The sequence below is a fragment of the Haemorhous mexicanus genome, chromosome 11 (genome assembly GCF_027477595.1).
Source record: "Haemorhous mexicanus isolate bHaeMex1 chromosome 11, bHaeMex1.pri, whole genome shotgun sequence".
Lineage (NCBI taxonomy): Eukaryota > Metazoa > Chordata > Aves > Passeriformes > Fringillidae > Haemorhous > Haemorhous mexicanus.
This window is the reverse complement of record NC_082351.1, coordinates 7,022,196-7,049,803: the sequence shown is the minus strand read 5'-3', so window position 1 is coordinate 7,049,803 and position 27,608 is coordinate 7,022,196. Positions and strand designations below refer to the sequence as shown.

Genomic DNA, 27,608 nt, shown 5'->3' with positions numbered 1-27,608 from the left:
TGCTACTGAATGAAGTGAAAAAAGAAACCAGTACATTTATATCACAACCCTCAGGCCCTGCTCTCTTCTATTGAACAGCCAAGAAAATGTTGGAGGGTTTTTTAAAACAGCAATTTAATACTAATTTCCTCAAGTAAACCCATCCAAACCAAGCTATTGAAAACACTGGGGAGTGTTTGCTTAGGAAGCTTTGGTTTCTACAAGCAGGCAAGAGAAGGCAGATATATGCAATTTGAGATTTCAAAAAAGCTTAAGATCATGCTTCAGATTTTTCTGTGGGAATGTGATTGCTTTTGAAATTGTAATTTTATTCCTTGGGAAAAGTGATAGGGAGACATTTTATCATGATCCATCTGTGCTACTGGAACACATCAAAAGCAGTGCTGCAGGTAACACAACTCTTGTCTTGGTTGATATCACAGCACTAAATTTTTAACTTTTGGCACAGAATCTTTTTTTTCCTTAAGAAAGTAACAGTAGACAAAATAGCTATTATGCAACATACAGGCATTTTGCAAACAGCACATTACATGTATAACAAAAAAAATATCCCAAGTAAAATTTCCAGGCTTTTTTTTTTTTTTTTCCAAAGCTAGACTAGACTTTTAGCATAGAAAGCAGCTAATTAAAGAAACAGATGAAATCAGATGTGCACAGAAGTGGGTATAATGTACTGGAAATTTAAAGACACAAAGTGCTTCCCTGACTATGAAATTTGCTTTAGGTAAACTCCAGTAATTAAACATTTTTGAAGTTTACATAAACAGAGGCCTACAAAAGGTAAACAAAGAATAACCCAGTTTCTAAACATTGTGATGTGCTTGTCAGTACAAACTTTGTAACAGGGCACATTCTCAAAGACTTGATTTTAAACCCTCAACTTCAATCACAGAATACTGCAAATATTGTCTCTATTTTCATTTCTAGATATGCTTTATTTCCCACACACAGGAGATGGAAATTAGCTATATTGATAAAAATCTGATCTACAGTTTACATTCTTGAACCATTGTCCCCAGCCAGATTGCTGCCTCCTGAAAGCAGAGCTAAAATTTATACATAGCTACACAATAAAATCCTAATTTTCTAACTTTAGAAAGGTTTGGCAGCCTGCAGGTCACTGCAGGCTACTGGTTTACACTGCCACTGGCTGAAGTTTTATAGCTTTATTCAAGTCCCACTTTTAAAAGAATAATGGCTAGTGAAATCATAAATAAGTGGGATTCCACAGCAGGAGTGACCTGAAATGGACCTCACTGTACTTCCAATGGCCTGATGTCAACTATTATTAAACTACAGGTTTTATAAAGTCTTCCACTAGACGTCTAGAGTTAAGCCAGAAGTTTTGGCTCTAATACAGGCAGTGATGAAAAACATATGAGTGGTAACAAGTCGCCTCAATATCATTCTTCAGTACTAAGATGGGCTAATCTGAAGCAGCACTTTACTCTGGTATCACCCACGGTGCCAGAAGGATCAAGGAGCTTGGAAGTGGACTTTTTCTTTATATATGCTTTTCATTTCACAGAACTCACTCCAGCTTCCTTTTTCCCTGTTTTTTGGTAATATGAAATAACTGGACATAAGGACCTTAGGTGGATTATCCCAGTGCTTCTGGAAGAACTTCCAAACCTGCAAGGTATGTCCAGTTTGAATACCTATTCTATATAAACAACAGCAAAGAGTTAAGCTTGTCAGTCACTATGTGCAGATTAGTAATAACAGATAATTTAGAATTAGAAATACCACTTTTTAAATGGAACATTTGAAAATTAATTTGCAACTGAAATATTTCTGTATTTACTACATGTCAGCTGAAAAACAAATAGAGCTATAGCAAATTATTTAACTATCAAAGACTTGTCAGAAAAATGTTACAGTTGACCATAACACTTTTTCTCAGTTATAACCATCTATGAAAATCTACTCTACAATAACAGCAGCTCTCACAGTAACAACTCAGTGTTAACTCTCTGTAATTAGGTATTCAGGTTGGTGGGGGTTCTTAAGTACATATCAGCAAAGTAATTAAAAACAACCCAGGAAAGAATGAACTGTAGATGAACTACAACCTAAAAATCCTCAGAGATCATTCAGTAACAAGAGTCAAGCAGCTCTCCATAAAAAGTAAATACTCTGTAAAGACAAATTACTTTGTAAACATCCTCTTAATTATTACTGCTCAACTACAATATTGGACTATTTCTGTCAACAGTAACAATTTCTACAGTAATCTTACTAACAAAAAACTTTCCTCCTGGTTTTTCTTCAGTAAATCAATTTCTTCAAGTAAATCAATGGAGTAGATAAAGAGTTAAACATAAACTCCTTTTATTTCTGGATTGGGACAATGACTAATAGAATCAGAACTATTTTTAAATATAGATTTCAAAACAGTTATGGTCTTGCCTTTCTTTGGACAAAATCTGTGCACAGAGCAATGATCTGTGTTATTAATGAACACAGGGACTTTTCTCTGCCTCTGCAAAGACCACCACTGGGTCATTTAAACATTTCCTTTTCAGAAATAATGCCATGGGAAATTTGTCTCTGTACCTCAGTAACAGGAGTGATCTCTAAATATAATTTAGAGTCTTTTTAAGATTAAAAACTTCATGTATTAACTCCTTCAGTATCATAACTGATAAGACAGCAAAGTCCACATTGCTGGACTGGTTTCCAGCTGCCAAGCAATTCAGAGTTATTTGTTGTTGGGTCTCTTTATGCACTCTTCCCACGCTAACAACACAACTTCTGTTCTCACTGAAAGGGATTTTCTTCCCATAACTCATGTTTAGAATCACATCCCAGAAATATGGGAATTTTCCACATAAAATCTTAAGGCTTTTAATCATCTTAAATTACACTGTGACATCACCTGTATTTAATGATTTATAATTTATAACTAACAGCATAAAAGTGCCTGTGTTCCATGTGTAGTTTGGCAACATAAGTTTGGGTATGGATGACCACAGCCATCTATAGTGAGGATAAGTGTGTCCCAAACAACCAGTGCAGTGATTTTTGGACAGTTCCACACCTCAGGAAAGTACCTTAGAGCATCTCTCAATGTGGAGTGCACTCTCCACATTCAGTCACCTCACCTTGGGGTGGCTCATGTTCCAGGGAGAAAGTGCTCAAAAGCTTTTTGTGCTCAAGGATAAGAATTGACATAAAAAAGGTACAATGGAGCTTGAATATTCACCACAGTCTTTGTCAAACTCATTCTCAATGTTCTGGTTGTTAAACAAGAATGGACAAAGCCAGGCTTTGTCCAAGTGACAACCAGCTGCTCAGGGGATTATTTAACAGAGTCTGCCTAACAGCTTGAATATGTCAGGAATGGCTCCTCCATTGCTCCTCCTTCCTTCTCTTTCCATTTAATGTTCCAGCCCTGTCAACCAGGCTGTTCCACCCATTCTTTTGTGCTGGTTCTGGTACTCCAAACTGACTTGGTTTCTTCATTTGAAAAGAATATTGATAGAGTTTTTTGCTGTTCTTATTAGTTTTGTGCTAGTGTAGTGAGTTCTACCAGCTCAGTGAACAGCCTGAGAGGAAGAGCTGGTACCTGAGAGCTGGCAGGGAGCACAGTCAGGCTCAAGTGGCAGCAGAGGACCATTAGCACAGCTGCACCTATACCTTCTGAAACTGTGTTTCATAAAATCTTCATGACAGCATTTCCAGAAAGATCGCTAGGATCTCGGATTTTAGGCTTTCTTTTAATTCTCTTATTCTTGAAGTTTAAGCACGCAAGAAGTTTCTGTAAGTTCTCTGAGAAACACTGCAGAATCAGCATTTTTACAGTCATATCAGCATCTAATTACTGTGAAACCTCAGGCAGGAAAGAACCATTCCCACACCTTCAGAAAACTCAGTTCTTTAGGATCCATTCCCTGGCATTTCTTTGGCCTATGCAAACCTGGAGTCAAGCCTGATGATCATTCCTAACTACAAAGCCAATAACGATTTCTTAAGGGCAAGATGAGAAGATGAAGCAAGGACTTTTTTCTTGAAAATGAAAAAAAATCTCAACTCAGGTTTCCTTACATAAAGGGATTTGTTTTCAAGAGATTTAACTCACAGAACCAATATATGTCACCAGTGACACATTTCAACACTACTTTTCTAGAGCTTTGCGAGCAACACATGTTTTTCAAGAGTTCAAATTGGCCACTATTCCAATTGCAGCCTCAATCTTTTAATACTTTGAAAGCCTAATTTTTGGCTATGTGGAAGAAAATATGCAATCCATTTGCTACAGATGCAAGTGTGGGAGCAGATTTTGAGGTTGTTTCATAAGAGAACTTCCTAGCACCAGATCCAAAAGAACATTTTAGGAACATACATGCAAGTTTATCTTTTAGATCCAGAAAAACTACACAGCCAGTGCCTCTCACGAATTCAAGTCAGCAGGGACTTGGAAAGTCCATGTCCCAAGACATCATCACACTTGATATCCTGCATATGGAAATGGTGTCTCCTCACTGATAGACCACAGGGCATTTTGGCACGTGGGACCTAAACTGCCAGGGAAGAACAGAGAGCCTCAGAGCTCACGTGTGGCAGCCCAGCCATTAAGGCACTTGTCCAAGAACAAGGAGAGCTTGGAAGTCTGAAAGGCTTCCAACTCCTCATCTCCTAACTGATGGTATGACTAAAGCAGTGAAGATTTTGGCCTTTTTCTGAAGCTGAAATAGAAGACTGAAAAGACCAAATATTCCAAAGGTGCAGAGCCAGAGATGACAACAATTCTCTCCAAAAATACAAACAGAGGTTCCACACCTTCTTCCCAGCACTGTTTATCTTCAAAGAGTCTTTCAAGGACAGACATTGTAAGGGATTGCAAGAGCAACCACAAAATTATTTCTAGGAGCATTGCAAGAGAACATTATTTTGAATACATAGGAAAATATATGGGGAAAAATACATGTGAAGGTAATCTTGTTACATCAGTAAAAGTACATGCCCTACCCAAATGGGCATGCAACTGAAATATTATGGAAAATATTAAATTTAGCTAGATGTTGCTTACCTACAAGATACAAAGTACTTTCTGATTCTGATTTCAGGCATCTATTTGGGGGAAAGAAGTCACTGAATTCTTTTTATGTTATCTGAACACTGTTAGCTTTCTTCTTTTTAAACTCCCTGGAACAGACACAGACAGAGGAGCAGCAAGGTATGCAGGATATTTGCATTTAATGCTGTTATGAACCCCCTCCAATAAACATCAAAATGACTCTGCACAGACAAAAGTGGTATAAACAAAACCTCATTTTGAATAAGCCAAGTCAAACCCTTTTCCTGCAGTGAGGACCAATGACAAACTGCCTACATAAAGGCATTTTACATCTCCAAACAGATCAGCAAGCATTTCATTGGGTCATCAAACAAGAACTAATACCCTTTTAGTATTTCCTTAAAGAGGCCTATAATAGTCTAAATAGAAACATGTTTATAAACAGAACATGCACAATAAAATTTCCTGCAGCCCTTCTTGGTTTGTGGAGTACATTTTTCACTTCCAAATGACTTCTGGAATTGGGATTTGAAGGGAAACAACCTCAAGCTGAGGGCTGAATCCACATTTTCTCAGAGCATCTGAGGCAATTCTTACTATCTCCATTCTCCTCTCCTCCTAGTTCTGTAGGAGCAAGGGAAAAAAAACCTGAACAGAAAAGCCCCAACCTATGTTGAAAAATGCACACACAAAACTACCATACAGCTTTTCTTCTGGATGTAAATTAAGTCACTGATTTCTACTGACATGGATTTCTAATAGGCAAGTCCTTCTCAGAGAAAAGAGCCCTCCTCAAACAGAAGTCAAGATAGAATTGGGTTTGTTCAGCCTAGAAAAGAGAAGTTTTGGGGTGACTGAATTGTGGCCTTCCAGCTCCTGAAGAAGCCAAGAAGAAAGACAGAGAGGGACTTTTTACAAGAGCCTGGAGTGACAGGACAGGGGGAATGGCTTCACACTGCCAGGGAATAGGTTTAGACTGGATATTGGCAAGAAATCCTCTCCAGTGAGGGTGGGCAGGCCCTGGCACAAGGTGCCCAGAGCATCTGTGGCTGCCCCTGGATTCCTGGCAGTGTCCAAGGCCAGGCTGGACAGGGCCTGGAGTAGCCTGGGACAGTGGAAGGGGTCCCTGCCCATGGCAGAGGTGGAATGAGATGATCTTTAAGGTCCCTTCCAAACCAAAACCTTCTGGGATTCTACAAATCTGTGAGATGTGTTTGCATGCAGAGGTGAACTTCTATCAGTGGCAGTAACAAACAAATGACTGGAACACGGGAAAAGCTCAGGACTGAAAACTTCAGATTAGACTAGGCAGAGTTTAATTAAAGAGTTTAGGAGTGGAATACTGAGTATTTAGGAAGTATCCCGCTGAGTGCATTTTATGCACTGCTGATCAAGTACTTCCCCATTTTATAAGCAATGCACATATGCCAATGTATCCCACTAAAAATAGTTTTACATTGAGAATGAATAAAAAAAAAAAATCATAGTCCAAGTTCTGGTAAAGTTTACTACAAAAATTCTACTTCAAAGCTTGAAGCAAATAATGATATTATTTGTAAACTAAGCTAAAATGCTTTGATATTACATTAATGCCTAATTAAGTTAATATTATGTGTAATTTTATAGTATTAATTTATATTTAAAAGATTATTTTTATATCCTTCATATACTAATTAAACCTCAATATTCACAACAGGCTCTTTTTCAGGACTAGATGGTGTGGCAGTGAGTGAAGTAAACAAGCAACAGCTTCATTTGCTGCTCCCTATTCACTGATTCTGGTGTTTGTTTTTTTGTTCGTTTGTTCACTTCCCAAGATTGGTTATCCTGATTAAGAAGATATGAAAGAATACACACTCCTCCTCTTCTTGGCTTTGTGCTCTGCCAAATCTCTCACTGGTCCCTCATATTTTACCCTGAAGAATATGATGCTCCAAGATATGGAAGACGACGATGATGACGACGATGACGACAATTCTCTATTTCCAACCACCGAACCCATTCTACCACTAATTCCTTTTGATCTGTTCCCAACATGCCCCTTTGGATGCCAGTGCTATGTGAGAGTTGTCCATTGCTCAGACCTAGGTAAGAATGAATTTGTGTGGCTGTTCTCTGCTGGATTCTCCTCTGTAGGATTTGTCTTTTAAAGGATGAATTATTATGTGGGCACATAAATGGGATGCAAAGTATTCCCTCAGCTGAACTTCCACCAAAGTGAGCATCCCTGGTAACCATTTAGCCAAAGGCAAATGTGCTCCTGTCATTGCTGCAGGTACATCCCAGTCCCTAAAAGTGAATTCATTATTAATTGTGCCAGTTTCAATTAGTGCTCACTGAAGTTTTCCTATCATTCAAGGCAACCAAGGGACTGTGCTCCCACCACTAGCACAGTGACAATGACATTTGCTCTCATCACAGCCCTGCCACTTTCCTGAACTTCATCCTGGACTCCTTGTGTCTTAGAAACAGTCTCCATACATAATTGCTGGGGTTTTAAAAATGTGTTGTTATTGTTAAGGAATCAAAAACTTTGGCTGGCAGCAGCAAATTGTGGTTGATGTATCTGGTCTACAGATTTCAAACCACTTTACATGAGTTCACACATAGAAAAATCCCACGTTAATAGACTTCAGCTTTAGATAATTGCCATCTATTAATTAGAGAATAATTGTTAATAAACTGGACAGCATTTAGCATTTCATGCATCAGCATTTCCACTCAAAAGAAAGCTACTGTCCCTGTTAAGTCATTTCTGCTGATTCAGGATCTCAGATGGTCTGACCTGCAGTGGGTTTGTAACTGAACAGCAAACTGGGATGGGGAAATAATGCTACTGGTACTGATTTATGTTAATGATCTATGACACTTGTAATGAGTTATGTTAATGACGACTGGTACTGCTTTGTGTTAATGACTTCTAGTACTGGTACTAAAGTGCTGGCAGTGGAGACCCTCCTCTGCCCACACCAAGAACAGGTTTCCCAGCCCTGCCATGCCTGAATGAACCTTCAGCAGCTGCCCCAGTGCCATGGACAGGGCAGAGCAGAGGTCCAAAGCAGCACTAAGCAGAGGCCTCTGAATCCACAGCCCTGCTCCTCAACAGGGAACCAGTGCACTGGATTCCTGAGGGATCCTTTCTCCAGGGACTAAACAGTTGCCCTGTAGGACAACACATGCTCTGAGGATTATTTCACATATGCAAAGAGTCCACAGTGAGCAGTCCCCATTAAGCTTTCATGGTCAGGGGCAGAAGCAATTCCTCCCAAAACTATGCACACGTTCATGGTACATTCTTACATCATTAGTTTTTCCCACTATCAAAAATTCCCTTCTACCCTTTGCTTTATGGCTGCTCATATTTTCTTCCCCATCATGTTCATTAACAATCTTACTGTGTTTTGATGTTTGGCAGTTAATTTCTTTAAGTACAGCACATAATGTTTCTGTTTATGTCACATACTTATGTAGGTTTGACATCAATTCCTCGCAACATCCCGCCAGATACTCGTATGATTGATCTTCAAAACAACAAAATCAAAGAGGTCAAGGAGAACGACCTCCAAGGACTCACATCACTTTATGTAAGCTTGCTATTTCCCAAGTTTCCCAGTTAGTTAACAATCTAAAATATTTAGGTACTTTAAAAATACAAATGGTATGTCCTTCTCCAATAATATAGATATAAATGGTCTAATGCCTGCATATTTGAGAGCTTCCACATAGTAAAAAGCAAACACCTTTGAGTTCTAAGAACCACCTTCTACAATACTCAGAAAATGTACCATATAGATCTAATCAAAAAGATTCTTGAGATTTTTCAGTTCTTAGGATGCACAGAAACATTCCCTACATTTTAAAGGCTGCAAGGCAAGTGCTCCTTTTTATCTGTTTAGCTGGAAAAGAGCAGAATTTAACCTCACAGGAGAACTGCAATGATATTTTCTGAGGGTATTTTCAAAAGAACAGAACATACAGCTAACACATACAGCACTGAAACCAATGCTACAAGTCCAGCTGACCTGAACAGAAACAGAGAAACACTGAATTACTGGAAGTCAGGCACTTTACTCCTACTTTGTTTCCATGCTCAATTATGCATGTAGTGACAGGCTCTGAAACAAACATCCCTGGCAACTGATAAAGTTAGATTATTTACAGTACACAATAATCCCTTTTTATGATGAAAGGAAATGAGAGCCTCAGAGGGCTGGGAAGTAGATGAATTCGGCTTTAGAATATTTGTTTCTATTGGATGTCACCACAGATCCAGTATCCAGATCTAGTTCCACTAACAAATACTGACCATTTAAAAATTTTCTCTCTAAATCCCAAATCTGTTCTATAACTGCTAGCAAATTAAGAACATTCTATTCTCCCTTAGAATACATGAGACACACAAACTAACATAAGGACCATTCCTAACACAGTAGGAAGAAATCCTCTCTAGTGAGGGGGGCAGGCCCTGGCACAGGGTGCCCAGAGCAGCTGTGGCTGCCCCTGGATCCCTGGCAGTGTCCAAGGCCAGGCTGGATGGGGCTTGGAGCACCCTGGGACAGTGGAAGGTGACCCTACCCATGGCAGGGGGTGGCACTGGATGGTATTTAAGGTCCCTGACAACCCAAAATCACTCTGTGATTCTATAAAACAAATCCTTTCAGTCATATCCGGCTTCTGAGTAAGATCTGAAAATTTACCAGATCTAAGTTTTCATGAATGAGCTTGTTAACTATTATGGGCTAGGACAGGACAGAAAAACCAGGAACTATATGAATTCAGAGTTGGCAACGAAGCATTTCCTATTCTCTTGTCTCGTGTCTGGGTGCAGAATGGTCTTAGCAGCAAGCAAAAGGTAACTGCACAAACTGTGGTTTATATTCTGTGTAAAAGATCTAAGAGTCTCTTATCTCCAATGACTGAGAAAGCCACTGGAATCCATCAGCAATCACATTAAAGACCAGAGTCACCACTTAATTATGTGATAGCTGAGCACACCAAGCTGCTTTGCTTTTTCTCCTCGGTTCATTTGTGGCAAGGCCGAACAACATTTTCACTGAGAGCAAAGTTTACTTTGTACAACTTGGCTCAGTCCTGGAGTCTGCTTAGCAAAGGCACAGATGGCAACTTGGATTAGGAAGGAGCATTTCCTGTTTATTTCCTTGAGCTAACCTCATTTTTTTTCTGGGAAAAAATAATTCTTGTTTGCTCTACTTTTTTCCCCCCGCACAATTCCTAAGGAGAGATGACTCCAAGAAATAAAAAAGGAACAGAAATTAATAGTTTAAATACAGAAATGCAGAGATGTGATTTGACATGCAAAATCATTTCAGATAGTGTGTATTTTGCTGTCTGTAGTAACTCATTACAAGCTCTCTGATAACACACAGCAATGAGGAAGCTGCACCCAAAAGATTCATGTACTGTACAGAAGAGAGAGACTGAAGTTCACAGGAGATGGAAACGCCAAATAAAACATAAATTCATATGTCATATACAGATTCTAACGTCTAAGAAACTCAGATTAAAAACTTCACTTTTATTTTGCAGCATTATGTTAAAATAAAAGATGATATTCTGAGTTTTGAGACTTTGTCTGCATTATGAAGCAATAGCAACAAAGTATATAACCCCCATACAATCCCACAAAATATCTGAATACAAACATATTGCTTTGCCAATTCTCATGATCCATTGGCACCTTGTCAGCTCTACCTTCAGGTTAATGCTCCAGCTTGCAGGTTCTTCTTTGTTTTTCATAATCAACTGAAATGCCCAAAGCATCTACAAAGTGCTCAAGTTTGGCAGGATGGAAAAGTAAAATATTTTAAATACTTAATTGCTGAATTACATATCAAATCCATGACTTCAAACTCATAGTCATAACAGTCCTGGATAAAGAAAGCTCTCTAATTGCTCTTTCCATCTCTCATAGGCACTGGCTTTGAACAACAATAAAATATACAAGATCCATCCCAAAGCCTTTCAACCAACAAAGAGGCTACGACGACTGTATTTGTCCCACAATCAACTGACAGAGATTCCAACAAATCTACCCAGAACTCTGGCAGAGCTCAGAATTCATGCTAATAAGGTTAAGAAAATCCCTAAGGATGTATTTAAAGGAATGAAGTCTCTACATGTTTTAGGTAAGCCTGATTAAGTAGAACAGAAAATGTCTTAAGCAAAGATGGAACATATTATACATCATTTCCATTCAAACATTTCCCCAAGGCACAGTTTCCTCTTAAAGAGATATCCATGCTGTGGGAATACCCTCCACAATTTAGTTTCTATGTGAAGTTGCTGCAAAGGTCAAGTTTTGGATAATCCTGCAAGCCAAGTAACACAGTCTAAATTCCCTGAGAGCTGTGACCCCCCTCAGAACACACAATCAAAGCTAAACATTAGTGAGTGCTTAGAATATCAGAAGTCATAATAAATTTAAATCAGCTCTTCATAACTTAGTCTAACGTACACAAAATTCCTATGCCATTAATGCTTTTCTTTTTCCCCTTGGGCAGAAATGAGTGCAAATCCTCTTAACAATGATGGAATAGAGCCAGGAGCTTTTGAAGGGGTAAATATCTACCACATACGAATTGCAGAGGCCAAGTTAACTTCAATTCCTAAAGGTAGGTCTGCTTTCCCTTTCTAGCTTACTTAGACCAGCACACTCCTAAATAAAATCCTTTAACATCTGAAGGATCATTAAATTCATAAATTCTTTTCTATTCTCATTACTACCACACCACCTCCTACCTTTTCTTTTTGAACTTTATATCCAGTTCCCCATCCCAGAAGAGTTCATGCACAAACAGCACAAACACAGCACACATCCTCTCCTACCTTCTCCATGTCAGCACACGCACTCCTCTCACAAATGTTCAGACACTTGTCTCAGGAGGAACAATACAAAGAAATTCCTAATTTGGTATCACTTCACATCTTTCACATGTCAGCTTCCCAAAAATCCTCTCAGAGAGAGGATATACCCCTGATCAAATATCGGGGAGTTTAAGGGATGCAAAATTCCTTTATGGATTTAAAATGTAACTCCAAAATGTCTAAATTTAATTTTTAATATTGCACATCACACTGCACCTCAAATACAATGTTCATTATAGTTTTGCTGAGTAAAACTTAATTTTAATATTTAATTAAATTCATCATAACATAATACAAAATCAAATAACTTTTTCATGTAAAAAAACCCCAACCTTGAAATTTGGAGGTAAAAATAAATTAAACCACTAATTTGATGAATCACTGACCTCCACACACACAAATGTAGCAGAAAAGAGTTCAGTACAACACTCCACCTGCTTTTTCTGCAGGTCAGCATGGTATTGAAGCAAACTCTCATGATTTTCAACCACTCAAAACTACCAGCTAAGAGAACAAGGAAGGAAACAAAGCAAAACACTGTGTCCTATGCTCTAACTCACAGGGAAAAAATGTTGGCCCCTGTATTTATTTCTGATCATTTAGATAAAGGACTTGTTTCTTATTAATCTTTTCGTCTATGCACATATATATATGTGTGTGTATGTGTGTACATATAGATATACAGAAGAGAAGAAGAAAACACTAAAACCAACCCCTGTAGAACGCTAAAAAAACCCTCAACAGTAATCAAAACCAGCTCACCCCAACTGTTCAGATGACTTTAAAATCCAAAAGCCTGTGTCTGCCTAACCAAAAAAAAAACCCCACAAAAAACCAAAACAATCTAGTATCAGCTCCTATCACTTAGCACAAAAAAAAAAAAAAAATCCCAATGTAAAATGATTCCAGTTTTGTCTTTGTTATAGAGAAATCCCCTATAAAGACATACAGCATGAGATTCAAAATGTGGTGTCAGATACATAAACTAACCAAACATGATTTCATGGTGAACTCCTTCACCACAAATGCAAGCTGACTTTACAGATACTTCTCTCTGCAAATGCTACAATGGCACAAAGGTTTTAAAAAACGTAGCTTATAAAAGGTACTAAAAATGTGGAGTGGACAGGTGGGTGGCCTTCCCTCTTGATATTGTCACTCAGGCACCCGGAACTGCGGGCTGGAACGCAAACTGGAGAAGAGCCCAAACAAACTTGATTGTGAGTGGAATGAAGGCAGGCTGGGAGCAGCCCCATCCCTGCAGAGCCGGGAGCAGAGCTCCTTTACTGCAAATGGAATAAAGGAATAAAGGCAGGCTGGGAGCAGCCCCATCCCCGCAGAGCCGGGAGCAGAGCTCCTTTACTGCAAATGGAATAAAGGAATAAAGGCAGGCTGGGAGCAGCCCCAGCCCTGCAGAGCCGGGAGCAGAGCTCCTTTACTGCAAATGGAATAAAGGAATAAAGGCAGGCTGGGAGCAGCCCCATCCCTGCAGAGCCGGGAGCAGAGCTCCTTTACTGCAAATGGAATAAAGGAATAAAGGCAGGTTGGGAGCAGCCCCAGCCCTGCAGAGCCGGGAGCAGAGCTCCTTTACTGCAAATGGAATAAAGGAATAAAGGCAGGCTGGGAGCAGCCCCAGCCCTGCAGAGCCGGGAGCAGAGCTCCTTTACTGCAAATGGAATAAAGGAATAAAGGCAGGCTGGGAGCAGCCCCATCCCCGCAGAGCCGGGAGCAGAGCTCGGCCAGCGGGAACCGCTCGGGGTCGGGGCCATCCGCACAGAGGCTCGGGGAACAGCCCAGCACCAGCAAATAAATCCAGGCTGGGATGAGCTGCCCTTGCCCTCGCTAAGAGGATGCTGTGGAAAGATTCGCCACCTCCTGGTCCATTCACCAATCTGGATTTGGAATTTTTGGAAACGCAAGAGAAAATATTCTGGCATGGGAAAGAGCTATCAAATAGCACAATTCTGTTTCAGAGTACTCCGAAACCTTTCCTTCCAGTCACATCCGAGCAGCTGTGACAGCACAACTGCTACATGGTGGAGAAAAAAATTACAGATCTTCAAAAAACTGTCCCTGGTTTCACAGGCTTTGACTACCGACTCTGAGATAAATGCACAATACACAACATTGGATCAACATCTTTGACAATGTAACCATGAGAGTTGTTATAAAGGAAGCCAGAAAAATTACCAAATTTTGGAACTCATATCTCTTAATTAGCATATGTCTTTCAACAGCTTATTTTTTTAAAAGTTATTATTTAAACTAAATTGTATTGGTGATTTTCTTCATTAACATACTTATATGTAATTATATGTAATATAACTACATTATAGATAATTTTATATTTAGATATGTAATATATGTTATATATATGTAATATATATTATAGATATAATAGATATAATATATATACATATATATTACACACACACACATATATATATATGCAATATAATTGCATATACTCCATTATATGTAATACTGATTTCTTTGATGCAGACAACCTCCCCAGGATTCTTCTATTGGATTCTTCTAACCCTTCTAAACACAAATGAAAGAAGCTTTTTGGAACATAATAAATGTTCCAACAAAAAAAAAAGTTAACTTGGTTTTTTCACACTGTGCATTTTTTTAAATCAGATTTGCCCTCCAGTCTTCTGGAGCTTCACTTAGATGACAATAAGATCACAGGAATTGAAGTTGAGGATTTTAACCGTTACAAAGACCTACAAAGGTAAAACTCCCAGGCTGAATCCCTTTATTTGTTAAAATGTCATGCGCAACAAGATCTCATATTTGATTCTCCTCTTGTTAATGAGAGAAAAAGGAATAAAAATTATAGGTGTTTTATTAAGAATTGCTCTAAGTAAGACCCAACTTTAAAACCCAAACACACACCCAAACCCCCACATTATTCTTGTTATTACATGTTTTATAGCCTGCAACAGAAAAGTAGAATAAGAACAAAATATAACTATCCTAAATTCTTCTAACTCTTAAAAATTTATTCTTGTAAATACAGCAGCTGGTGAAGGAAACAACAGCTTTCAAATGCAATGAGGTTTAAAGAAAAATCTGTGTTTCTGAGGAATGTATCACTGAAATTGGAGAGAAGGAAGTTCTTTCTGTAATGCTCAGTTAAGAACTCTGAAAATATGGCTGAGCAGGACTGGATTTGGTAGCAGAAATTACTGAACTGCCTTTAGATACCAAATTCAGTTTCTGAAACAGTCAGGAAAGAATGGAGAAAGAGGGGCTGGCAGGATGGGCAGAAAGAGCAATTCTGAATTAATCTTCTGAATCACCTCCTGAGCAAAGCAGGCTGAAGCCTTAGAACAAAAAATATAATGAAAATCTGGAAATAAGAAAGAAGGTAGTCCTGCTTAGTAAAAAACCTTTGTATTTTAAAAATTATCTACACATTAAAAACACCTTTCTAGATAAGACTTGCTGTTTGGCTATTTATTAGACCTTATTACAGTGACTACACTTCGCAGCTGTACTACTTGGTAAAATATTATTCATCTCACAAGCAGCTTCATGTTTATAATTGAAATACTTGCTACTATAATTACAAAAACTGCATGCAAAACTGAACAATTGCTTGCATCAGATAACTGCTGTTATCCAATCTTTAAGTGGAGTTTAAATTATGTTAGGTCAACAGTGATTTTTTCCTATCAAAGGTAAGATTTCACCATCTTCTTCCAGTTCTTTTCTCCCTGTATTTACTCCTGTGTATTTCAATTTTAAAAAGAAAAAGCTCTTCAATGCTGTTGTGAATCTCGATTAGTCTTGAATTAAATGTCTCTTGTACTATTTCTAGGCTAGGCCTTGGCAATAATAAAATCAAAGAAGTGGAAAATGGAAGTTTTGCCAACATCCCAAGTATACGTGAAATCCACCTGGAAAAAAACAAGCTGAAGAAGGTTCCTCCTGGATTACCTGAACTGAAATATCTGCAGGTCATACACTGAACTTATCAGGCAGCTCTGGGAGTTCTGAGTTGTTTGACTTTCCCACTATCACACTGATTAAGTGACAACCAAAAAGCATAATTAACTGACACATATATTTTGCCATGACTCTCCTACTAAGAGAGTCTGGAATCATAAAAGCTTATTAAAGAAATAAACAAAATCAAATTGCAGGAACACCTCCTAGGAAAGGAAAAAAACAAATGACAAGAAACTGCTACACTCCAAAAAATGTTTCCAGAAATGAGAATATAATACTACTATATTCTTCATTATAATGAAGATTTATAGTTTTTACTACATCATTATAATTTTTTACTACAAGAGGATATAAAATTGCATTTTAGAACCAAATTCTGCAAGAATAGAGTCCAATTATTCTAAAAACACACTGACAAAATGCCATGTGACTTTTCTTTGTGGAAAGATTGAAGCAGAAGGAAGACTTTTTTAAAAATATTTAATACAAGTGTTAAGCTCTTGTTACTCTCAAGGTCTGCGTGGAGCTGATGTTTTAGCAAACCTCAGTCACCTACATGCTAAGGAATATTTTCCCCATTTTCATTCAACTCCTGTATTTTTCTGCTCCTACTGCTGCAGGTGGTCTTCCTCCATTCCAACCACATTGCCAAGCTGGGAGTGAACGATTTCTGTCCGATGGGGCGGAGGAAGAAGAAAGCCCTGTACAGCGGCATCAGCCTCTTCAACAACCCCGTCAAGTACTGGGAGGTGCAGCCTTCCACCTTCCGCTGCATTTTAGCCAGGAACAGTGTTCAGCTTGGCAACTTCCTCAAGTGAGAGCCAAGTTGGTAGCTTCAAAAAGCAACTTGTCCAAATCAGTTTTACAATACTTGAAATTTGCAGAAAAATGCTGATTTTATGCTATTTACCGTTTACAAAGTATTTGCTATTTCAGAGGTAATTAATTAGAAACAATATGTTAAGTAGGATCCATTGTAGTATTTGACAACGTTCAACCTACATTTGAATAATTTAAACAAAAGTCTTTATAGCTTACAGAAGGACTCTTAGAAGTGGAACTGGAAACTGTATTTGATGTTTCCTATTATAGATGTTAAATGCCTTTCTTAAATCACATCGTTTGGACAAAATTCTTTCTTTCAAATCCTAAAAATCATGTGGAAGTGACTTTTTCCACAGTCAGGAAACAGAGACCTAGGTTCTGTCCCAGAAAGTGTTGTAAGAAAAGTTGCAAAACCAAAAATTACCATACTTCAAGGGCAATTCCTTGTGCTATTTTTGATAAGGAGCAAAGATGCAATAAAAAGCTACGATATTGGCAGGTAGTGGTCTCTAAGCTAGAATATATTCTTACAATATTTTAAGTGAGATAAAGACAAGTTTCATGTAGAGAACAGATGAAAAGTCTTTAAAAGCTGTTGGCAATTTTTCCTTTCAACTTTAACAAGAAAATGTCCTTCAATGTTTTGCTATTGATAGAATTGGATGCAGTCTGAACATTAAAAGTAGGATTCAAGATTTATGATATGCTTCAAGCTTAATAGGAATGACTATTAAACTCCCTTTAGGCCAGCACAAAGATTTTTCTTTTATCTATAACAACTGTAATCATGTTTTTCATTTTATTCTTTTCCTCTTTATATTTTGACATCACACGGGTTAAGGATCCCTCCTTAATGGAAGTCCCTTACAATTGCCAAAACCAAGCAGCTGGACTTGCCTGCCCTGCCTTCCTGTGCAGGGCAGCACACAGAACTCTCAATACTGACAGTACTGTATAAAATGGATATTTTAGATATCTATTTAGTGTATATTTGCTATTGGGATTCGAAATAAATTAAATAAACTTACAGAATACCTTCATGTGTTTACTTTATTACATAGTTGCTCACATCAAAATCAACTGAGATTATAACCAAGCACCTTTGTGACTCTTCTCTAGACACTTCCTCTAGCGCTCCTTTCTCCAAATCCAGACAGCTTACAGGTCATTTATCACTGCTGGTTTGCACAAAGTTCAAAATCCAAGACTTTGGGAAATGGCACAGACTTGTAGAAGAAAATACTACAAAGAACTCAATGCCCAGTCTCTCAGCCTTCCCACCACCCTCCTAAGTACACTACACAATCAGCATCATGTCTAATATCTGAGTTCTGTTCATCTGCCCTATCTCCTGGTAGTTAATATTTTGTTAGCATCGCTCTGCTCATGAGACACAAAACTATGTGAAGAGAGGAGGCAGAGCAGACCAGGGGAGGCTTTTACTGAAGAACAATATTTGCAAATAGAAATTCTGTAACACGCTTCAAAGCAGAATAAAAGCAAAAGACTAAACACAACACAAAACCTGAAATCTGCTGATGAGCAAGCAGCTTTTTATTCCTGGCTTCTGGAGATGTTTCTAAGGAGTGCATTTCCTAGCAAATACCAACATTCCCTTAAAGACAGACTCCCCTGCCTTAGAGAACCATAAACAACTCATAACCCCAAGCAATGTTAGTAAATACAGCAGATATCAGAAAAAATCATTACATTTTTATGAATCACTGGTTTATATCCTGCTATACTAGTTACATCATTTCAGCAATGTCAACACCAGCAGAAAAGCTGATCAAATTCTGCAGCTTAACTGAAAGAACAAACTCACAATGCTGTGTAGTACTTTATTCTACACTAATTCACTGGTAAGGTTTAAAAGGAAGCACAGAGAATGCAAACAATTCCTTATCTAATTGGGGTTAATGCTATGGACAACAGGAACTGCATCCTCGTGCTCTCTAAGCCTATGAATTCTATGGAAGTATTTGTGTAAGAGTTTCACCAAATTTTGAAGTCTGCTATTGAAGTCCTACTATAATGGGAAAGGTTTGTAAAAATATAGTAAAGTCCTAAGAGGCAGAAAACCACACAGTCTTGATTTTATCCTTCCAGAGCCTTAAAAACTCCCTTGTCTTCTCATTCTTTCCTCTGACTGTGCATCCAGACTGAGAAACTCTTTCTCCAGTCAGCACCCATAGATGCATGGAACATTGACAGAAGAAACTGCAGCACTACTTTTGAAGAAACTACCTCTACCCTCACTCTTAATAAATAATCCCTAAACAATTTTATCAACTGCTTAGGCTTGCACCATCCTCCAGGGAAATTCAGCAAGCTTAGAAGTTTAAAAAAACTTCATCTGTGGCTTAAACTATACTGACAATTTCGCATTACAGCAGGGAATTATCAAATGGTTCATTTTAAGCATTCCCTGTAGATTTTATTTTTAGAGAAAAGCAGTAATTTCCTGGATCACCTCAAATTGATAGGATGCCTGTCAATTAAGAGAAAAAAAACTATGCTCAACAGCCCTCCACTATTTTCAGATATCATTCTTCAGCTGGCATTTGTGGTAATAATAATTAATAACTTCCATACCTTGCATCTTTGGCATGCTTTAACACAGACAGGTTGATGTGTTAAAGTGGCACACAGACATGATATAAAATGCACCTTATGCAGCTTCACCAATGGTTTCTGCACATAGACAAAAATGTAACTAACAGAATAGTAATTAAGTGATGATAACACACTGGTGTTCAGTGATCTTCCCACAGAACATGGCATTTCAGTATAGGCAGATAGGAAGAAAATCTGTCAAGAAATCAATTCCACCTTTACATTCTCTACAAATATAGGAAAAGGAAAGAGGGAGAAAGAGAAACTTGATATAAATCCTTCTCATTACTAATTCCTTGTACAAGTATCTATATTTGTCTAATAAAAAAATTAATATTTATTCCATCTAAGATTTTCAAACTTTAAAGGGCATCTCTGTTCTGAAAATCTGCCAGGCCCCTACACAACGGTTCACAAATTTCACCAGAGGGTGGCAGCCTGCTGCTACAAATGGAAGGAAAAGTCGTTCTAAAGAACACATGACAAAGACTGCCAGAGCACTGGAAGAGCCCAGTAAACGTCACAAACACTGATTAAGCAGGGGGGCCTGCTTGAGTACTAAGGTGCTGTTGGAGTGCTGCTAAACCCTGTGTTCTATGTCCTGCTCTACACCATTAAATTACCAAGGGATGATTACATAGTCTCATTTTTCCAAGTCTTCTCCCTGCCCCTTTTCCCAATATCAATGCATCCTACTTAATACAGCACTTCAAGCACAGCAATGCAAAGAACATTGCAGCATTAATAGACAAAGAGCAGCAAACTTAATAAGATACCAGAAGTTTAACGAATATAAGATACTACTAAATCATTATTTCAACTTTCACCATCAGTTGAGGCAAATATACACAATATAAATCAAAACATACCTCCAATAAAACACATTTTCTTTCATATGCTCTAGGTGCTTTCTCCTGCTGCAAGATGGAGTTAAAGAAGGTGAATAAGTGTTTATTTTACTTCCTTTTTCCAGAATTAATAGTGTCTTCCTGCTCTGGCCAGGATGAAACCTGCAGGAACTCAGTGTATCAGACAAGCTAGCTAGAAGTGTCAGGAAGGAGAAGAGGACAGATGGACAGACAAGCACAGCTTTTGGATCTCACTGCCTGATCTTAAGAACAAGGAGTTGCAAATTCCTAAAAGCACAGTGAAGTTTGGGCTGGATGAGCAGGCAGTGAGGTGGGCTGCAAATGGGCTGGAAGGCAGAGAGTGCAGAGAGGCCAGGTGGTGAGTTCCAGCTGGAGGTCAGGAAGTGCCAGTGTACCCCAGGGCTCAGTGCTGGCTCCAGCTCTGCTCCATTATCCATCTGGCTGACAGGGCAGATCACCCTCACAAGGTCACTGGTGACTGATCTGTGGCTCTCTGGGGTTATGCTGCTGGAGAAATGGCCAGCAGGAGCTCATGCAGTTCAGCTTAGGGAAGCCCAAAATCTTGTCCCTAGTGAGGGACAACCCCATGCACTGCTGACTGATGGCTGACCTGCAAGGCAGCTTTGCAGGAAAGGATCTGTGGGTCCTGGTGGACAAACTGAACATAAGCCAGCAATGTGTCCTTGTGAAGGATGGCTCCCAGTATCCCGGGCTGCTTTAAAGGGATAAAGACAGCTCTTCATTCCCAGTGTTCTGTCACTAAGTTATCATTCCAAGAGCTAAGAAGCTCCAGAAGTCTGGATTCCTATGGATTTGAGTCGTGCAAGTCTCAGGTCCCTGCAGCTGCTCTCCAGCTCACACCACAGCACCTCTGTGCTGCCAAAGGTCAGAGCCAGCTGTGTGCCATGGGGTCACTCAAAGCTCTGTCCTCTCCTGCCTTCCATCTGCTCCTAAGCAGGATTTGGAACTGTCCCCTCTGGAGCACTTTCCTCTGCCCAGCTGCTATTTTCCACAATTTAATAACAAGCACATAAATATTTCTCTCTATCCTGAGTCAAAATTGGTTATAATTGGTAATAAGGATTAAAAGACACTGAGTGAAATAAGTGACAAAGATAAAAGGTTCTGTTCATTAAAAAAAAAAATCAAGAAGGGAAAGTTTGTCTATTTTAAACATAATGGAAATTTCCAAAACATTTCATGAGTATCCCATAAGGATTCCTGCACCTGCATTTCCCAAAAGTGAGTGAAATGACTCAGACCAGAGCAGTTGAAAAATACAAGAAGTGCAATTTTTAACCCTTCATATCTGTTTGCTAAAGCAGCAGACTATCTCAGCCACCCAAACCAGGTTTGCATAAAAAAATCTGATATGACTTCACTGTTAAGCAATTTCAGAATCACATAATGTAATCTTAAAAAGCATTTACCCATGTCCTAAAAAGAAATCGCTGTTATCTCTTGAAGATACTCATTCCATATTCATTCAACTGCCAGTTAAAATATTGCACTATTTATCCAGAAAAACTATGGTACACCGCAACAGACAAAATAAACATTAATATTTTCATTTCATTTTGATCAGAATTTAACAGCAGCATGATAATAAAAGCAGTACTACACTAAAAATAATGAAATTGTGTTCTAAAGGCTCTTTTTTTTTTTTCTCATTCTCTATGTTTAGAATTTAACATTGCTTCTTGGGCTTGTGTTGGGACTTTTTCCCTCCTTTCTGGGGAAACTAGAGATTTGAGAACAAAGCTGCTAATAGGAAACATATGGAAAAGTTCTGGAATAAATGAAAATCTGACTTGAATTCCAAATGCCACGTATCACATACCACAGTCTAAATTATCTGCTAAGATAAATGCAAGATTTACCCTCCACACTCAGTGAATCATGAGAGATGGAAGACAAGGTTATGTATGAAATAAACAAAACCAGACTTGCATGATATTTAAGAGACTTCCAAAACTAATCAATATTTTGAAGTGAGTTGGGATGTTTCTCAAAGCCCACGTGAGCCAGTAGAGATTGGCTCAATGGAACATGCTGCCTTGCTGCAGTTTTTCACATAAAATATCAACATTCTTACCCAAGTGAACAGTCAGGCTCTGCATTTAACCACTGTGCTGCTGTGGTTGCAGTGGGAACCCCACACAGCCAGGTTTTCCTACGCATGAACACTTTCCTGTCCCAAATTCCTGTCCAGGGGAAATGTGACAATGATGAGATTTCTAGCACAGCAGCACTGGGGACTCAGTTTTGATGAGAATCTCGCACATTTCCACAGGCAGCCAAGCCTTGCCCCACACTCCCTGTGCAGGAGCAGGGACTTTAACAAGCCTGGATGCACCAGAGCAACCAGATGAACAGAGAGCCCCTGGATTCACACACCTGGTTCATTCCACCTGTGCCACCCATCACCTGCACAAAGGTTTCTATCAGAATCAGGCAGAAACATTGAAATGAGCAGCTTCTCTTCACAATTACATTTGCAGGAACTATCACAGTGTTACAATCTCTGCTAAGAATGGAAAAAATCTTGAGCTGTCAAGCTGCCAGAGGATGGAAAATTTCCAGAGGGACAGAGAGGGAGCAAGTCACAGACACAAGCATGGACTTGCCTCTTAATTCTTCAGCTGGTGTTATTTCCAAAAGCTGTTTAAACATAAAGACCAATGAAAATATTTTTCTTCCAGAAACACTCTTCACAGAAGACTTTAACTCATTTGTGGGGGGGGGGGGGGGGGGGAAACCAACAAACTGGCCTGCCATTCTAAAAGATAGTATTTTACCAAAATTTATATCTTATTTAGGCTACCAAGAACATCCAGTCACCATTATTATCCTTCTGTCAACTCTATCTTATTTTCTTTCTATTCTCCAGGGCAAAACAAAGAACAGACTGAATGAGGGAGTCACAAGTTGGTAAAAAGGGCCTAATTTTTAGCATGGAGAAACCACTTTTGTATTAACCTCATAAGAAGATGTCCAGATTCAGGAAGGGACAGAATCATCTAGTATTCTGCAAGAACAATAAAAGCAACTGGCTATACTCATTTCTCCAGCAGCAATGCTGTGATGCAGCTTAATTATTACTTGCTTAAGAAAAATTTAGTGATTAATACCTAGAAATTAATAACTTCAGGAAAGCTTACTTGACTTTTTGGAATGTATATTTTTCACTTATAGTTTAAGCTAATACACTCAGTTTCTGTTCAGATGTTGCTCTCCTGTAAATTATTATCACTGGTATCTTATATTTCCTCAGAGACTAGATTTTACAAGGAAAAAGCCTTTTGACTTAACTCCATTTAAAAAAATCACTAACATAGAAAAAGAAAGTCAGATAACTTTCAGAAAAACAGCAAAAATAAATGTCAGTACAAAAGCAGAATATTTTACCCCCACAGTCCCTGACTGCATAATGCCGTCCTTCACTAGGGACCAGCAAGCCCATCACGTAGTAGGGTGAATTATGAGATGAAAGAATCAGAGTACTTTCAGGAGCTATTTTCCATGCAAACACCTACCTAACCTGGGCAGTTAAGGATCTCTCTGACAAACTATGCTCCTGTACAGTGGCCTGTAAATCTGAGATATTTGGTATGAAGATAAAATCTGTTGTGATGCCATACAGAAGAAAACACTTCAAACCTCGCACCACCATTAGCACTCCCAGACCCCAAAAGCACTTTCTTAACCAGCATGCCAAGAGATCCCTTGTTTCCCCTGTCAGGACCACAGTTAACAATTAGCATTTATAAACCCAAAATATTTTATTTCAGAAAAGTAGAAACTAAGTCTGATCTATCAATATCCTTCTTATTGCTTCCCTCTAATAGATGGAAGAAAAAAAGTAGTCATCCTTTATAAAAGCCCTTTATCATTATTTATGGTAAAGTCACAAACAAAGTGAGTATTTTAAAAATATAAAATGTTTCTTACCATAAACTAACTACAACTCTTGGTGCTGTTTTCCTTGAGCGCGTTCCATTGGAGCACACATGTGTAAGGCAATATTTCATTACTCCTGTTTCAGGAATGCTTTGCCTTAGCAACACTGTGTTTTATGGATTCATACAGCTTCTAGTGCCTTGTGCTTAGGACAGAAAGGGTAATGTATGCTTCCCACTTGAATAGTTCCCTCCCAAAATCAGAATGCACAGGAACTCGAGAAGAGGAGAAAATGTGAGCATGGAAAACACATCTGTCAGATGTGCAACTGCTTTGTAAAGGTACTGCTCTGTCTTCCTAAAAGGCACCTTTCCACTCAAACATCTCACCATGGCTAAACCCAGTATCTAGTTCAGTCATTAGCAGTTCAAAACAAACTACCCCAGTCCCCATTCTGGGGCTGCTTTCACAACACACAGACTTATTTAGAAGATTCAGCATTAAGCCAAGTGTTTGGCAAAGATGTGAACAGAGATCTGGACAGCCGTCTTGCATTAAAAGTGACATTTTTAAAGGCAGCTACTACTATCAGCTCAGTTCTGTTAAAGTTGAATCACTCAAAGAACTGATTTCATGCCATTCCCTTACTAAGACCCAGTTAATATTTTTTTAATAATTGGGGGTTTTTTAAAAACAAAAACATTATGGATGCTTATATTATGCATATTATGCTTTATATATATATATATATATATATATATATATAAATAAAATGCTACAAACAGCTTTAGGCATTTACTCTACTCTTCAAAAAGCAATAGGACAAGGCAAGAGAAGGTGTTGGAAGCAAGACAGAACAAGGGCACACTTGCCAGATTACCATGGAAAGTCTGTAATGTCCAGATCAACTTTTCCTCCTTAATGCAATGGAAAGAGCAGCTGTGGCTGCACCATCCCTGGCAGTACCCAAGGCCAGGTTGGACAAGGCTTGAAGCAGCCTGGGATAGTGGATGGTCCCTGCCCATCATAGGGACTGGAACTGGATGAGCTTTCATCATTCTGTGATTCTCTGTGTGCTGGTTTAAGTTTGAGCCTTGCTCAAGTCTTCACAATAAGGCCTTTAAGGATCCCACAACAGGTAATAGAAAAAACAACTTCCAGCCAGAGAGATTGGATCAAAACAAGGCCCCCCAGAGCTCTGCCAAGGAGGAACTGTGACTCACAAATGATTCAAACCACTGAGGAACCCTTTTGATTTGATTAACTCCTGTAAGTCAAAAGACACATTTATTTTATATGTCAAGCACAAGCATTGCTTCCAAAGGAGCATTAATAGTAAAGGAAGTCTAAACAAAATGGAGATCAAAATGGAGAGAAACCAAAGGAAATCAAGGGTAGAGAGATTATGTCTTTCCTTATAAGACAATATGCCAGGGTACAGAATGATGTGTAATATCACCTGGTGTTTCTGTGAAAGCTTCCAAGTCACAGATTCTGGCTGCATAAGAACTGCACTGCAGGCCATAAAGGCAATGTGGTGCCAGGATTATAAGGTTTCTGCTAAAAGGAGAGGATTTCTTCTCTTTAAGAAAAAAGGGATAATAAAAATTAAGAATCCTTTTAAGGCTGGTGTTCAGTTTCCAGACTATAGGAGAGAGCTGAGCAGCTGCCTGGCAGAATCCTCTCCACCACCAGGATGGACAGTTATATTTGTTTGAATATTTCTAGAGCAATAGGTATTTAGAAAAGAAACACATTCTGTAGTCATTGTAAAATCAAAGACCATCACTCTTAAACAGCCTCCAAAGAGTAAATAGGAAGCACTTCCATCACGTACAAGGGGAAAATTTCTGCTAATGCAAAACATTTTCCTACTCATGATCATTCAGGAATGCTTTGGCAAATAACTTAGACAACTACCCTTTATCCTTGACTGGAAGAGCATAAAAATAGCTTATAAACATATGATTTTCAGACTGAATAGAAAACTGAGAACAACCTGAAGTTGCAAGCACATTTTCTAACTCTTTAACCAAAATTGCAGGAAGTCCTTAGCTATAAATGAATGAAAAAAGCTAATGAATAAGGTATTAATATAAATTATTATGGTAGAATTCACATGATATCTTTTAGTCATCTACCAGTTTAGGGCACTAAATCAGCAGTTCTGCTCAAAATAAATGAGAAGTGCCTGCTTTGGAACAGACACTCAGCTCCATTGCCTTCCCCACTTTCTTCCCTTCCAAACACTGTGTTCTTTTACTTACAATGATTATTAGTGAGTGCAAGACACCTGTCATGTACTGTGATCATTTTTATAATTTTATATAGGACACAAATCAGGCAAACTAAAGACTCTGTTGAAGTTTGAGGTCCAACTGCTAATACTGCCTCTAGAAAATGAATATACCTGCACCAGTAAACACAGTGGTTGCAAAACCAGACAACTATTCCCAGAACTCCACATGGGAGGAAAACACAGCCCAAAGTCATCTTGGAACACCCAAAGCAGGCTGTGTAAAAATACAGAGTATAACACAAAGCCTATTTATTAAACAAGCTACTCAATTACTAAAAACACAAGTGTCAGCTGACAGCAATGACTCTCCTCAGCAGAGATTTATAATTTCATACAGTTCAGGGTATTTTAGAGTAACCAGACACTATTTGCTACAGATAATACTGCTTACGTTAATTTTCAACTTGTTTTATTATTCCAGTGTAAACTGTTTATGACTACTTGTTACTGTGTTAGTAGAAACACTACATGATGAGTACACTACAACCCTATTTAGATGCTTCTTCTGTAGAAAGTAAAATCCATCTATTTAAAAAAACCATAACCTCTCCCAATACACTATTAAATCCTTCTAAGATTTCTAACACAGCAATATAGTCAGAAAAATGTTACATCCCTCTTCTTCTGTCAGTCCTTCAAAGTCAACTATCCAGTACCATAAATTTATATTGTCATACAGAAAACCTCACTTATTGTAAATTTGAACATGCCAGGAAACTTGATACTTTGCTTCTGCAGTACCAATTGTTCCTTGCACATGTCCATGCACAAGTGTAACCAATCATCTAATGAGATCAGAGCTTCCTAATGTACTCCTTCAAGATGCAGAGATGCTTCTAGTGAATTCAGCACTAAAAATTCAGTGTAGCACTGTTCATTAGTAGAAGTTACTCAATAATTTCCTATGAGATTATAATTAATTCCCATGCTACAAGGTCAATAAGCTCAACTGTTTTAAGTTGCTCAACATGTTCTTCCCAGGAGCTCTTAGCAAAACAAAGCAAAACATTGAAAACAGGCTGCACAAGATGTGGATTGCCAGAGTTTGGATCTCCTAATACCACCTACTAAATGGGAAATAAATAGGGACCACACAACAAGGTTCAGGTCAGAGGCAACAGAAAGCACCACACAGGGCACAGCTCTGTCTTCCTTTGCTTTTTTAAAAAGATTAGGCCTTGTCCCAGCTCTGTTGATATGATTTGATGGCCCCTTTTCCATAACCTTTAAAGAC

The 27,608-nt window shown here is 38.6% G+C and overlaps 2 protein-coding genes across 2 annotated transcripts in view; one reads left to right on the top strand and one right to left on the bottom strand.

The window, feature by feature from the left end:
- The window catches only part of CENPP (centromere protein P), a 113,971-nt gene that overhangs the window by 44,537 nt on the left and 41,826 nt on the right, over positions 1–27,608 (bottom strand). The gene's annotated exons all lie outside the window — the stretch shown is intronic.
- On the top strand, positions 1,359–17,722 carry ASPN (asporin). The gene is made up of 8 exons (XM_059856182.1): positions 1,359–1,639; positions 6,838–7,108; positions 8,492–8,604; positions 10,953–11,166; positions 11,542–11,652; positions 14,549–14,642; positions 15,735–15,873; positions 16,486–17,722. The coding sequence occupies exons 2-8, from the start codon at positions 6,862–6,864 to the stop codon at positions 16,681–16,683; spliced, it is 1,116 nt and encodes a 371-aa protein (XP_059712165.1). The 5' UTR covers positions 1,359–1,639; positions 6,838–6,861; the 3' UTR covers positions 16,684–17,722.

Coding starts and splice junctions, on each gene's coding strand:
- ASPN (XM_059856182.1), top strand. CDS start 6,862: ATGAAAGAATACACACTCCTCCTCTTCTTGGCTTTGTGCTCTGCCAAA. Junction 8,605..10,952: donor AAGGACTCACATCACTTTAT/GTAAGCTTGCTA, acceptor CATCTCTCATAG/GCACTGGCTTTGAACAACAA. Junction 11,167..11,541: donor GAAGTCTCTACATGTTTTAG/GTAAGCCTGATT, acceptor CCCCTTGGGCAG/AAATGAGTGCAAATCCTCTT.